This window comes from Pogona vitticeps, chromosome 1, assembly GCF_051106095.1.
Source record: "Pogona vitticeps strain Pit_001003342236 chromosome 1, PviZW2.1, whole genome shotgun sequence".
Taxonomy (NCBI): domain Eukaryota; kingdom Metazoa; phylum Chordata; class Lepidosauria; order Squamata; family Agamidae; genus Pogona; species Pogona vitticeps.
Window position 1 is genome coordinate 36,211,847 of NC_135783.1, and position 15,708 is coordinate 36,227,554.

General features: G+C 41.2%; 1 protein-coding gene across 2 annotated transcripts in view; it reads left to right on the forward strand.

The window, feature by feature from the left end:
• Positions 1-1,318: 1,318 nt before the first annotated feature.
• Positions 1,319-15,708, forward strand: part of LOC110075406 (calpain-2 catalytic subunit) — a 71,261-nt gene continuing 56,871 nt past the window's right edge. Inside the window, exons 1-2 of one of the 2 annotated variants that reach the window (XM_078382990.1) lie at positions 1,319-1,685; positions 9,833-9,902. In XM_078382990.1, the coding sequence (XP_078239116.1) occupies positions 1,449-1,685; positions 9,833-9,902 (307 nt within the window). In that variant the 5' untranslated portion in view covers positions 1,319-1,448. The remainder of the gene's footprint in view (positions 1,686-9,832; positions 9,903-15,708) is intronic. The other variant, XM_020786653.3, reaches the window with a different exon arrangement.

Below are 15,708 nucleotides of genomic sequence, written 5' to 3' on the forward strand. Positions count from 1 at the left end.
CACTGGCAATCGGACAGTTTGCTACCCTGCATCTAAGACTGCAAGTTAGCTTATAGGGTGTTGTGATGTGCCCCTGCGTGTCCCCAGATTATTTCACTAGCCTGAGGCCCATGATACATTCCCTCCTTTACACTGCCACCAGTTGATCTCTGTCAGCAATGTTCAATTAGAAAGATTGAGGTCCATGCTGAGTGTAAAGTTTAACAAAAACAGTTTTGGTTGTGGGTTTTTCGGGGTCTTTGGCCGTGTTCTGAAGGTTGTTCTTCCTGACGTTTCGCCAGTCTCTGTGGCTGGCATCTTCAGAGGACTGGAGTAGGAACTCTGTCCATGCTCAACAGAGGTCTATACAGACTTTTTTTGTTGTTAAGAGGAGGGCAAAGATGCATAATGGCATGTTTGTGCTGTATAATGGGCCAGCATAGTATAGACCACTACAATGTATCTGTCCAAGCAGTAAAAATTCAGTTCTTCAAATAACCTCCAGTTTATGTGTGGGATATTGTGCTTCTATACTCACTTTTCAAAAAGGCAGGAAATGGCCTAAAATTTTGTAGCAATATCATGCCCACTATCCAGCAGGAAAAAGAATGCCAAGCTTTACATAGCAAATGACAGCTTGAATATTGAGACTATTCATATCAGCATTCAAAATGGTCAACAACAGTGGTTCCCGACCTTGCACTGCATTTCCCAGAACTCTTCCCCACAAACTGTGCATGCCAGAGTTGTTGAGAGTTGCGGTCCAAGGACACCTGGGTTAAACAAGGTAGGGAGCCTTGACCACTGTTCGCAAAGACACCAAGTAGGTGCTTGATCTGAAGTATGGATTAAAAATTACACTATTTTTTTTTGTTTGTGCTACCCCTATTTTTAAATTGCCTTACAGAATGCTGATTTGAGATAAGAGAAGAGGATGGAAAGAGAAGCTAAAAGAAATGTGTTGCTAGACAAAGAAGGAACGCTTGACGCTCCTTTGTGAGAGAAGTGGAAACGTGCCTTTGTTGTTTTTCACCTGGGAAAATCTGGCAAGGAGGCCGTATTTTTCCCTCAACGCGGGGCGAAAAAGGGCGGGAAGGTGGTGGGCAAGTACAATTCGGATGGAGAAAACAGCACGGAGCAGATAGGGATGATTCCACAACAGAACCCCAGACCCGTTCCGAATTGATTAAGAAAAGGGCGGGAGAGGCGGCCGAGCTTCGTCCCCTCACAAAGCAGGCCCTCTCCGACATGGCCGGAATTGGCAAGCGGACCAACTCAGCCACACCCGGAGCGGAGCGATGCGCCTCCGTCCCCCCTCCCCCCCCCAGGCGCGCCTTTGCGATGAATCACCCGAAACGCCCCGGCCTCGGAGGGGAGGTTTCCTACGAGGCTTCTCGGCTGGCCCGCCGGCAGGGTGGCGTTTCTAGTCGGCGGAGGACCAGCCTCAGCCCCTGCGGGAGATAACCACCATGTCTGGGATTGCCGCTAAAGTCGCAAAGGACCGGGAGGTCGCCAAAGGGCTGGGCTCCAACAAAAGAGCCGTCAAATACTTAAACCAGGACTTCCAGAGGCTGAGGGAAGAGCTCCTGGAGGCAGGGAAGCTCTTCCAAGACCCCTCTTTCCCTGCGGCTGCCTCTTCTTTGGGGTACCAGGAACTGGGGCCAAACTCCTACAAAACGAAGGGCATCGTCTGGAAGAGACCGACGGTAGGAGACCGGGGTTATGTCACGCCCCGTTTTGGGGAGAGAGGGAACGACGGAGGACGGGGAACGCGAGTGCGGGGGACAACGGGGAATCCCGGGATTCCCTACTCTCTTGGGAATGGAAAGCGCAAGGAGTGAAGGAGACGCGGAGAAGTGGCGTCTGAACGCAAATCGCGGCGCTAGCGCCCCGCCCCCTTTCCCTCCTTTCAAAGTACAGTATATAAAAAATAACAGGTTTTGGCTGTCTGAAATTTCCATTTAGAAGTCCCCACAGTGCGTGAACCAAATAACTTCTCCCCTTGCCCAGGAAGGTGTCCGATCGTCTTTGTGCAGTTTTTGAACCAGGTCACTCCTGAACTGGCCTGGATTCTGTTTTGGATCTGGGATTGTTGGCTCTGGCCAGTGCCCGTGAAAAATGGGAAGAAAAGGGTGGGCAGGACAAAGAAAATGTAATTCTAACTCTCAGGATAATCTCATGCAGACTAGACATCCTTTCTTTGGGTGCTACATAAGAACAATAAAAACAGAATTAAAGCTTAAGGAAGAGGTCTATGTACCTTGCAGTTTGTGGCTCTCCAGATGTTGGCTTCCAACTTCCATTTTTTCTCACTGTTGCTGGCTGTTGTTGTTGTTTAGTCATTAAGTCATGTCCGACTCCCTGTGACCCCAGGGACCAGAGCAGGCCAGGCCCTCCTGTCTTCCACTGCCTCCTGGAATTTGGTCAAATTCAAATTCAGTTGCTGACTGTGGTTGATCATAATTGCAGCCCAACGATATTGGGGGGCACAAGTTGACCACCTTTGACCGAGTTTGTCATTTACCATTTTTTAGCCAGTCTGTCGTGTTCATGGTGAAAGTGCTGGTGTGGGGGAGATTGTTCTGTATGGATGCTGTGGAGCTAGTATAGCTTAACAAAAGTCATGATTGTCCTTTCGGCATTCAGGTACATGCATACTGCCAAAACACAGAGCAATTAAGTTCAAGTGTCTGCTCTGGGAAGTGCCAATAGGTGTCCTCCCAAATGCAACAGTAATTGGGAGGTACAGCAGCGAACTAATCCAACAGAGTCCGCCTTTGAGTTATTTAAGCTCACTGCTTCTACTGTCTTTGTTGTGCATGGAATATTGGCTAGAAAGAATATAAGAATTTAGGTAAACATCTGCACAGAGGTGAAAGAAAAGTCAGGTGCTGCACAAGACAGATACTAGTGCAACATGGAGGGTAACAAATATGAATCAAGGTGAACTCGAAACTGTAAAGCAAGAAATGAAATGTTTAAACATTGGCAGTGCTTTGTGTATGTTAACTAAAGTGGAATGCAACATTTTCAGTCAGACAACTACAATGTGTTTTACTGTATTCTAGAAATGACAAACTCAGAAAAAATGGAGCAGCTCTAATAATGAAGCAAGCTGTAGAATGGGCAGTTAGGAGCTATAATGCAAGGTCTGACCAAGCAATGTCAATCAGACTCTTGGGAAAATCCAGCAACATAACCATCATCCAGGTCTGTTCCTGAACTAAGGACTGATTGATATACATTAGTGCATAGCACTATTCTGGGCAGTTAACAATAAAAATCTGAAAAAGTGAAAGAAAAATAAAATAATACAGTATGAACAAAGAATAGAGAAAACAATTAATTAAACAGCTGTAAGGCAAGATGGTGCAGCATTTCCAATAGGCAGCAGAGCACAAGGGAGATACTGAAGAAGATGAAATTGAAAGCTTTTATGCAAGCATCTGGGAGGAAATTGGTCACATGCCAAAACAAGGCATGCTTATAATCAGAAGTGACTAGAATGCAAAAATTGGAAACAAAACAGAACCAAAGATTTTTGGAGAATTTGGCCTGCGGGTCAGAAATAAAGCAGGAGAATGAACCACAGAATTATGTAAAGCCAACAATCTTTTTATCATACATACATGATTCAAGAAACCAAACAGATGGCTGTACATCACTAGATAATCAATATACAAATCAAATTGACTATGTCAGGAAGTGAATGCGGTACTGATAATTAACTGCAAATATCAAACATTAGAGTAAAGCTGAAGAACAATAAAAGAATCCTAGTGCCAAAATGTAATTTAAACACCATTTCTGATTAATTTAAAGTTCTTATAAGGATCAGATTAGCATTAATAAATACAATTGACTGTGAAACAGAAGAATTATGGGTTGGAATGGGATATTACAGTATTAGGGAAAGACAATTCCTGTTGTAAAATAAAAAGATAAATCTAGATGGATGACAGAAGAAATACTTAAAATTGTAAAAGAGAGGCAAGAAGCAAAAGTAAAAGGTGACAGAAGTAGGGTCAAAATCCTGAACACAACTTTTCACTTACTGTCACATAGAAAAAAACATTAAAATGGCCAGTGCTAAATCTGAGAGAGGAAAACTTCAAGAATGGCCTAATGTAGCCTACAGAAGTTCCCTCTCTGGCCCACCACACTTTTGCTGCCATCTCTGATGACTGAGATAAGGAGCTTTTTAAAGCCCAGAAAACTCCTGCAAGGACCTGAGTTGTAGTTTGCCACCCAGAAAGCTTTTGCAGGGAAGTATGATCTTTGTTGTAGCCTAAACAAGTGTGACACTGGAGCTTATTTCTGAGTTAAGACGCATGGAGCAGGAATGTTTGCACTGAAGACTCTCCTCTAAGTAAGATATTCATAGAAGGACTGAACTTTTCTTGAGGTAAAAAAATGTCCAAATTTCTAAGAACTCAATCTTGTAGAATCTGAGTATTATGGTTGGGGGCAGGGATTGCTCACTGTGCTGGTTTTGGTGACACTCCCATGGTGACTATAGTGTGCACAAATTCTGGTTTAGTTCTCTTTTGCTAGCAATCTTGCATAGTCTGTTTCTGTTTAGCCAATGGGTGTATGTTTTACTATTCATGCCCCTAACCTAACCTGTTCTCCATGATTTGCCCTGCATTGTGAAATATTCCTGCTTTTAAATTTTCAGGAATGACAACAGACCTTAATCTCTTTCACTTCCTTGTGTTTTATGGGTGGGGATTCTATGGCCCTCCATGTATTATTAGAATCACATCAGCTATGCCCAGCATGGCCATTGATGAGGGACAAGGTTTACAGATTTCCCACAGGTATAATTAAGCCTAATATCTCTCTAATCTTCAGTGCCTTGCCCTATCACCTCATCCACCTTTGAGGCATCTTCTTCTCTGTCCTTTTGGTGGGCATAATTTACAGAAGGAAAATTGAATACAATTATTTATTTATGTGCTTTTATTTTTCATTTACAAAGCAGAAAGAGTTCATTTCACTTGTGAGGTAGCCCCCCTTTTAACAAAATGGATTCTTTGGCTCATCTGTCTACAGCAACTTTAAAGAGAATTAGGAGAACATGGGGGGGGGGGAGGAATTAATACATGTTTTTGAGAGGACAAGCCATCCAGAGCTGCAGAACTTTATCAATATGCTCTTTGAAGACAGGAAGGCCAGTGGAGGCAACTGTTTGTTCAAGGATTTGGGCTGAAAGAGCCAGTTCAAAGTTTCCTTTGCTGCACCCATTGCATGAGGGCAGTGTGTTCACACTTCCAATGAGTACATCTGTCAAAAAAAAAATTAATTCACTTTTAATAGATATTCAAATTTTTTACAGTTGCAAAAATGTACAGCAAAGCAATGTATGTTACATTTTACTAAAAATGAAGAATAAGACCTTGTGGCTCCATAAACAAGCAATTTTGATGCTTAGGTAGGAGTGCTGTTTCCTTTGTAGGCAAAAGAAAGAACTAGCTTGGTGGCACACTCAAGATTTTGCAGAAGGACTGAAATCTTTAGGGAGGAAATGTAAAGGGGAGAGGTTTTGCCATGCAGCCTAGAATGGACCAGCTGTTGGAAGAGAGAAAGGAATGGAATATCCAAGAGGGACGAACAGATCAGGAATACTCAGGTCACATTCATATATATGAAGAGAGAGGGAAATGTGATGATATACGAAGCCTGTAGTGGGGGAAATTACTCCTTCTCTTGTTTCCCAGCACAGTTCTTTACCAATTAAAACAGAAAAACATTGTCTCCCATTGTCTCAATCCCTGACCTAGATCAGAGATAGTTCCAAATCCAGGAGTTGGGAAGGGGTTAAGATGCAGCGCCCGTTCCATCAGCATTTTCTCCCAATCCCCCATCCTGTTGCTTATATCCAGGATCCTAAAATATGCAGTTAGAATTGTATTTTGAACAAATAACTGGACTGAAGTTAGAATTTTAGAATTAGTTGGGAGTTATTGGGGCCTATGGAAGGGGCCTGTGAGTCCACTGAATCCAACTTCTTGATCAATGCAGCAATTCAAATTGAAGTACATCAGACAGATGGCTGCCTAAGTTTCTCTTGAATGCCTCCAGTGTTGGAGCTGTCACCCCCTCCTGAGGTAATTGGTCCATTTCATACTGCTCTAGCAGTTAGGAAGTTTTTCCTGGCATTCATATGAAATCTGGCTTCCTGTAACTTGAGCCCATTATTACATGTCCTGCACTCTGGAATGATTAAGAACAGATCCTACCTCTTCTCTGTATGACAGCCTTTCAGATATTTGAAAAATGCTATCTAGTCTTCCCTCAGTTATCTTTTCTCAAGGCTAAACATGCCCAGATCTTTCATCCCTTCCTCAAAGGGTTTGGTTTCCAGTTTCTTGATCATCCTTGGTGTCCTCCTTTAAACTTGTTTATTTATTTATTTATATTCGACTTGTATGCTGCCCGCACTCTGCAAGAGTCTTCCAGTGGCTAGAGTCCCCAGTTTATACTCATCCAGCTTAAAATGTGATGTTGAAAACTGGACATAGTGCTCACTATAAGGTCTAATTAATGCCAAATAGAAGAGAACTAGTACTTCACATGACCTGGAAACTGTACTTCTGTTAATGTGGCTAAAATAGCATTTGCCTTTCTTCCAGCAGCATACTGCTATTGGCTCATATTCAGCTTGTGATCAACAATTTTGTGATCCTTTCATGTGATATTGCCAAGCCAAATATCTCCTTTGTACCTGTATGTTTGTGTCTTTCCCACCCATGTGTAGAACTTCCCACTTATCCTTGTTAAATTTCATTATCTTGTTTTCAGCCCTGTGCTCAAGCCTATCATGATCTTTTTGAATTTTGTTTTGGTGTTCCAGGATAACCCAATTCACAAATTTGATTGAAAACATCCGATTTATTTTTTTAAATGTTTTTATTAACACTTGATTATGTGCTTTTAATTGGAAGGCTGATCTGCAATCTTAATAGGTGGTTCACAAGTGGAACTAGGAAACAGGGTGTTGCGGTGTGGAATTCTCACACTTTGATACTGTCAAGAATGCCCCTCCTTAAAGGGAGGTATTCCACTAGGGGAAGACACCATCTCTAGTCCCCAGCTTCCACCACCCTTTGAACCCTGGGCTGGGTGAAACCTAGAAGGTGCATGAATGGGCAACTATGCTCATTCTTCTAACCCTAGATTTCCACTTATCTATCCCCTTATTCTGAGACAAAATTTTGTTGGCTGTGTACTTTAAGACTTGCACTCCAGTCTGACGAGGTAAGACACGCAGATAACAAAAATAGCCAGCATAACCCTGTGGCTAAGGCACTTTCTTTAGACACTCAAGCCCTTGTTTTCCCAAGGACCACACTTCGGTAAAATATAAAATAAGATTTATTTAAAAATATGAAAAAGGGTATAGAGCATAAAGTATTTAACAGAGATACAAATGGTAATGTTAGAAGGCAAAGCCTGTAAAGGATTAGCTGAGTTCATGGAAGCAAACCCCAATAAAACAATAAAATCTAGCTAACTGGCCCCTAATTGCTTTAATAATTGATTACAGTACTACCATATGTTACCATTGTTAAGTCTCCCAATCAGTCACTGAAGGCTGTGAAATTGCCAGTTTCATCTCCTTCCCCTCTCACCTCCTCTCTCTCGCTGCCCCCCCTTTCTATAATGTAAATCAAGTCTCTGCATAGTGATGGTATCCAGTCAGCTTAAAGTTCTTTGTTCATAAGTCCACACCCCTTGAGGAGAGTTCTTGGCAGAAGAACCAAATCTGCTTGCCTAGGCAGACAAATGGCACCTGTGCAGACTCTGAAAAACAAGTACTACAATGCCCATTTCCTAACAGGTGCTCTAGACATTTTGGACTTTATCATTCGGAACCCCTGATAATTGGCCATGTTAGCTGGTGTTTCTGGGAGTTGATGTCCAAAATACCCGAAACACTGTCCATTCATTAAGTTGTGTCTTCCTGTATAATACTCCATTCTATCCAGATTATACACAAGCATAATGAATGGATACCACAAATTGCCAAACCCCCCCCCACAAAAACAAATAAGTGGCCGCTAGCTTAAACAAGCCCTATCTTTGTCTAGAGATAAAAATGATTGAACTGAAACAATCATACTTCAGGCACATGATGAGAAAACAAGACTCTGGAAAAGGCAATAATGCTGGGGAAACTTAAGTCAGTGTGAAAAGAGAAAGACCAAATTCAAATTCTCAGTTCAAAAAGGACGTTGACAACCTGGAACGTATCCGGAGGAGGGAGACTAAAATGGTAAAAGGTCTGGAAGCAATGTCCTACGAGGAGTGGCTTAGGGAGTTTGGAATGTTTAGCCTTACAAAAAGAAGATGGAGAGGGGACATGATAGCCATGTTTAAATATTTGAAAGCATGTCATGTTGAAGAGGATACAGGTTTGTTTTCCAGGGCTCCAGAGACTAGGACACAGAGCAGTGGTTTCAAACTACAGGAAAAGAGATTCCATCAGAACATTAGGAAGAATTTCCTGATGGTCAGAGCTGCCTCGAAGGGTGACGGAACCTCCAAACCTTCTTTGGAGGTTTTTAAGCAGAGGCTGGATGACCATCTGTTGGGAGTACTTTGAAGGATGTTTCCGCATGGCGGGGGGTTGGACTGGATGGCCTCAATGGTCTCTTACAACTCTATGACTCTGAATATGAGATGAGTTGACTCTATAAAGGAAGCCAGAGCCCTGAGTTTGAAAGACCTGAGCAGGACTGTTAATGCTCTGACCTTTTGGTGGTCACATTAGGTTGGTATATGTTGAAAGCGACTTGATGGCAAATAACAACAATATGTGGACTTAGACTGGGGTGGGCAACTGTGGCCTTCCAAATGTTTTGACTTCAAGCTCCCATCATCATTAGGAAGCATAGCTTAATGGCAGGGGATTGGAAGTGAATTGATGGCACATAGCAATCCAAAGCACATTTCATTTGCATGTATGATTTAGTGATTCACTAAATCTGTCAAAATTATATCTCTGAAACCTAACTAGATTTCAGCTTTTAGTACTGACAGTAATGTATATGGTCTTCAGGTGTTTATACTTTTTGCCAGATCCCCTGTCATGCCAAGACACATTCCAATTTATTGCCTGCTTTTTGAAAACTGACAATATTTCTGAACCTTTGCCTAAAATTCCCTTGCTCGTTTTTGATGTTTTATGTTTATCATGTCCTCTCCACCTGCTTTCTAATTAGAGCTGTTATTTCACTGAAGGGAGGAAAAATAATGAAAAGAAACTAGTCATTAAAGCCCCCATCTTTGGAGAACAGAAACTACAGAGCAATTCATCAGTAATTCCCAAGACATGCTGAACATTAATCAGTAGCGGGTTAGAAGCTGCAAGGGGGAAGATTTTGATTAAAGGCACACTAGCCATAAATCAGATTTGAACAAACATGGAAGAGTAACAAGAAAATGTTGGAAGGTATCGCATCTAGCAGTGACTTTGTTTGTGTCCTCTGTAAAAAGTAAACAAAGGATGACTGATTGGGAGAAATGAGCTAGTGTGGAAGTAGACTCAATAGCTGCTTTCTGTCTCACTCAGTAAAATATCATTCTTCTTTCTGTCTGAAGCCCTGAACACAACTGGGCATCTTAAATCACACTGTCTTCAATGAGATTTAATCAGCCCACCTGCGTATGAAACTGGTTTATGATGATAAGGCATGTTGATAGTTTTCCATTGTAAAACATGGTCTTAACACTTCCTAGACTAGCATGTAATGCCAAATATTATTTGGTCTCATCACAGATTAGTCTGGATGTCCATATCTTTAAATGAAATATCTCATGGGTTTCTTCTTATTTTTTCCTTTGCTAGGAATTATGTTCCAATCCTCAGTTTATTGTTGGAGGGGCCACCCGGACAGATATCTGCCAGGGAGCTTTAGGTAAGATGAAACTGTACACTTCACTTCTCTATTGAAACCTTATTAATATAATGTTTACATTGAGTAAATACTGCTCTCTCTGTATCTGATGTGGTCCCTTGTGTGCCAGATTGTTCACTGTCTTTAATGGAATTTTCCTTATCTTTTGCTATTGTCGTTGCCATTGATTGTGATTTCGAGAATTAGTGAGGAACCCAGAGGATCCTATGTTATAGGTCTGATGTGTTAAGCAAGCAATCCCTTTCTTGTGAAGGCTGGGGACATTAAAATTATAATGGAAAACTATTTCTGATATTCTGGCATATCATCTACAAAGGTTTTTGATGCATAATTGCCTCTTGCTCTGCATTTGGTTTAATATACTGTATTTAATATCCAGTACATTCTGTGTCTATGTGTCTGCTTTTCATGATATTTCAATGATACCAACTTCTTTATCCTTTTCATTTGCTAGTTATTTGTGTGTGGGTACAACCCAGCGGGGCTGATTCCCTAGGAAATGTAGTTTAGGATTGCATTCTTAGTATCTCTCAGAGTGTACAGTTAATTCTGGATTCCTTTTAAGAGTGTGTGCTTTTCTTTATTGATGTGACTGCCATATTTCCTAAGAATGTAAGAACATAAGAAGAGCTTTGCCAGATCAGAATTAAGCTCTTTAGTCCAAAGGCCTGTTTTAAAGTGTTGTGATAGAACATTGTGTAAGCCTAATAGCTGTTGGACTTTGGAGTACCTCAAAGTAATGTATGCCCCTTGCTTGTTCTTTTTGGCAACCATGTGAAATCACTGCAGATGTTGTCGGGAGGTTCGGGTTAATGTGACATCAGAATGCAGATGAGACGCCTCTCTTTTCTACCTACTAGTCCTGAGGAAATGACTGGAGGCAGTGTGTGGATGGATGAGGGCAAACAAGTTGATGCTTAATCAAGATATGATGAAAGCTCTGTAGCTAGAAGTCTGCTGATCTGAATGAAAGCTTGTGCTGGTTTTGGATAACAATACACACACACCCCTTGCAAAACCATGTTTTAAATTTGAGAGTTCTTCTGGATGAAATGCTGTGTATAGCAGAGTAATCACTTGTATTGCTCAGCAAGTGATGTTAGTGGATTAGAGTGTCTTTGACCAGGTTGGGTTAGTTCTTAAACTATTATCCTTTCTAGTGAAGTGGACCTTGCCTCTGTCGCATGCATCTTGTTTACATCTGTGCTTTCAGTGGAACAGTGGCAGTGTGCTTTGCCCATGTACAGAAACCTGCTTTGAAGATTCGGGATTAACCCGACCCATCTACATTAGAGATGGATGCTGTATGGCCCTCCATATGTTGAACTGCAACTCCAGTCATCCCTTGTCTTTGGCTATGCTGTCTGGAGCTTGTGGGAGTTGCAATATGACAACATCCTGAAGGTCACCAATTGTCCATTCTGATTTAAGTATTATTTGCAAACTAAGATGTGTGGAAATTCACTGTTGCCCTTCTGAGTTTAATTTTCCATCTTCATGGTTTTGCCATCTGGAAGTCAGGGAAGCTCTGAAGGAAGACTCTGTGTTCAAGAACAACATGCTTAGCCACAGACTGGTGCCAGGGGATATGCTCCAGTATGCCTTCTGTTTATATGGTGGCTTGTTGCTCATCTTGCCAGTAATAACTAGACTTTACCAAACATAGACACGCATAAACACCAGCTTGTTGAATGAAAAACATCCATGGACGACTAAGCTCAGCGTTCTCAAGTTCAATAAACATGCCTCTGTCAAAGTCAACTTTGTGTGATGTATCAACACATTCAGAGACCTCTTTCTATCCAAAAGCTGAACAGTCTAGAGAATCTCAAGTAGTGGCTCACAGTGAAAAGTAGTGTTGCTATACCATTACCAAGCAGTGGCTGAAAACAGCAAGTAGGAAGTAATTCTTGTTATCAGTGCTGATCAGCAGAGGGATGGTTGAACCACATGCCACTTTTCAAATGTTGCCTGTGTGCATGTACTTGTGCTGTCTCTTCTGTCCCCACCCCATCTGACTTTCAAAAATAGTACACTTGTAAATAAACTTAGTGAGTAACCATTAACCATGGTATAATAATAATAATAATAATAATAATAATAATAATAATAATAATAATAATAATAATGATGATGATGATGATGATGATGATGATGATGATGATGATGATGATGATGATGATGATGATGATGATGATCCATCAAATCAATTTTGACTCATGGTGACCCTTTTCAGAGTTTTCTTAAGTAGAGAGTACTCAGAAGTGGTTTACGATTCTTTTCTTCTGGGAGCACCCTGGGACTGTGCAACTTGCCAAAGGCCACATAGGTTGGCTTTTCCTCTAGGAGGCACAGTAGGGAATAGAATTCCCAACCTGTGTCTCTGCAGCAGATACTTAAAGCACTGATCTAGTCAGGCAACTATAACATGGTGACATAGTACTATAAGAAAAAGGCTACATGGATTTATATAGATAATGATCTCTCTTTTTTTGCTGAAGAGAAGACATCTACAATCAAAATCAGAGGGGAAACGCCCATTTGTTTCAGAGAGCCTTGCTATGATACCATGGCAATGTCCTCTGAAACCAAACATAAATTTTGAACGAACTTCCTTCCTGTGCAAAACCATTGTCTCCTTTCTTCCATCAAAATGACTCACAACATCCTATGAGCTTTGCAGATGCATTTAGTTGTGTAACTCCACATCAGGAAAACACAAAGCAATATAAACATATAACCTTTTGGAAAAGCACTTCTAAAAAGTTGCTAAAAAGGAAATTATGTTTGATGGTTTTTAATAAAACTCTTATGAGTTCTATACTGTAAGAAACTTCATGTAACGATATAGTAAGTGAGAAATATGTCTGAATAACTATCCTTAAAAAATAACTGTAAACCGTAAAACCCCATAGAACAGGTTGAGTGACAGCATTTAATTACCACCCCAATTCAGTTTTTTGCCATATCATTGTCATGAATTATTGGCAAATATTAAAATGAAGTACACATGGTGGTCTGCAGCACTGAGAATTAAACTGCCTACTGTGCTGAAATACACAGCATGCAACTTAAGAGTTACTTCTCTTTTTATTCACTAGTCAGCACATGGGGAACTGATTCATATAGGGCCCTTACAGTGTGTGGTTGAAAAAACCTTTAGCATGTTTCCCCCTCTAAATTCAACTCCCCAGTAGGGTCTTTAAAAACAGGGGAAATAAAAATCCATTGACATTCTACCCATTAAAAAAAATTTCCCTGGAGTATTGGGTAGATATAAGAGATTTAGGAGAGGAGATTAGAGCCTTCCCCATATATGTGTGTGTGCGCGCCTATTTATGAGTGAAGAAGTAGGTAAGATATGCTTGTGACTTTTAAAAGTCTACTAATTCTAAGCAGCACCTTATCATTTAAAGTCATTTGTGTTGGGGGTTCTTTGATTTTGTCAAGACAGTTCATACACGCAGACATGCACAACCCTCCATGGTTATCTTGGTGTTACAGCTAGGGGACCTTCAGGTGTAAAGCTACAATTCTGTGATCCCTAGGAAAGGGCATCCCAGAGACTTTAAGACAGGGGTAGGCAAGGTGAGACTTCCAGATGTTGAGCTACATTTCCCACCATTCCTCACCATTGGGTGGGTGGATTCAGGTTCAAGGGCATCTCAGCCCAATAGTGTTACATTTTGCTCACCTGTGCTTTACAGTACAGTAGTAAAGAGTTTCCTCTCTGTGAGTGAAAAGGGAGGTCCCCAGGCTAAGAAAGAGGCCTAATGCTAGAGCTGCACCCACCATTGCCTTTTTATGTTCTAGCAGATGAGGGTGAAATGGGAGTGCCAATAAAGGAAGAGGGAGAACATTGAATCCACAGAATCCAAAGTTCTCCTACTCTGCCGATACCCCCCCTAACAAGGACAAAAATGTTTATAATTTCTGGAGCTGGCGTGCTTGTTTTCACTCCTATGAGTGTCACTGGAAATGAATAGAATTGAAAAGGTGAAATAGTTTGGGGCACATCAGAAATTCTCTCTCTCTCTCACACACACACACACACACAAATACACACACACACATATCTTCTGCTTTAGCCAGTACATACTGGTGCCACTGGTGTTTCCTCTGCTATGGATACCTCATATCCTGCCTCTAATGCCATGTTCTGCTATCTGACTCTAAGGGGGGTGGCTGGTAGATTAGTTAGATTGACAACTCCATATATTTGATTTGTATGTTTCTACAGTGGCCTTGGAACCAGTTAATCCACTTCCTCAATGTATGCTCCTTTGATCTGGATGGAGAAACCTTTTGGGTGGGGGGAATGAAACAGTTTCTTCCCTCACAAATATCTCTAGAGAAGATGATGCTGAAGTTAGAAGAAGCAGAATTAATTCCCCTTATCATAGTGGTTCTTCTGTCTAGATATTACCAGAGCAATACACTGCAGGACCTATTCAAAGGGGTTAGCTTAGAAGTTATTATATACCTAATTTATTAGAACCAGCTGTTTATTCATTTCTCTGGCCCAGTGTATACTAAATCAGTAGGAGCACTGTCCCTCAAAGGACCTGGGCCAGAGCACAAATAACTGGTAGAAGGACATTGTGCACCACCAACAATGAGGCACCACCGGAAGAGTTTAGCAAGTGCTATGTCAGAACTCATTCAGCATCAGCAGTGCCTTGTTTTATAGCAGATACTGTTTTTATTTTCCTACTCCTAACTAGGGTTTAAGGAGGAATGATCTTGAGACAGCAGATACACACTGCATTTCTGGATTTGGCTGAAAGCCAAGCTTGATGCTGTCTCTGTTCCTGGGATCCAAAGTGTATATCCTTCTGGAAGACACTGAGTTCCCTAATTCCACAGCCACTGTATGATGTACCTTTCAGGGTGGTAGTGACTGGAATCCAGTAGTGCTTTGCAACTAGAATATGCTCCTTGAATCACAAGGGATTTGGTGAGTCAACTCCACCATTAGTTCCACTGATTCAAAGGGTCTACTCTTATTGCAACTTACTACTGCCAGAGTTTCTTTACTGATCTTCTTTCTTTAGGTCTCAGTGTGTGTGTTGGGATCAGCTGGTGGGATTTTATTCAGTACAGTGCCTGCAAAAAAAATCATTTTTTCTTTTTCTTTTCCTTAGTTTTCTTTCTACTGTTATTGTTATTAATTCTATCTTAACAATGAGCTGTACAAATTACATTGGGTATATAAAAGAGATAAAAATTCAAGAATGCTGATCTGATTTCCTTTGGAGAGTAGGCATCCTTCAGTCTCAAGAGACTATGGTAACATGCTCTGAATAGAGGTCTTGGAACAGCATCGCGTTTGGCTGAGAAGGCCAATTTGAGAGTGACAATCCCTTCTGCACTGAAGACAAATACAGTGGTGCCTTGCTTAACGATTGCCTCGTTTAGCGATGAATTCGCATAACGATGTGTTTTTTTAGAAAATAATATGCATCGCATAACGATGTTTCCTATGGGCGATTTTCGCTTAGCGAAGTTTGGGACCATGCGAATTTAGGTCCCCTGCTTCACTTAACGATGTTTTTTTTTCAATTAAAAAAGTGTCTTAGAAGGGTCAAAAACGGTTCTAAATGCTTGGATTCGTTAGAGGACCCCTTAAGTCATGTGCAAACCTGATTTGGCTTTGATCTGACTTTTTGTAAATTTTTTGTGAATTTTTTTTTTTGGCCCATAGGAACCAATGGACCTGTCAAAATCTGACAGCTCCATGCTTTCCTATGGGGGAGTAAACAATTTACAAAAAATTAACGAAAGTTCAGATCAAAGCCAAATCAGG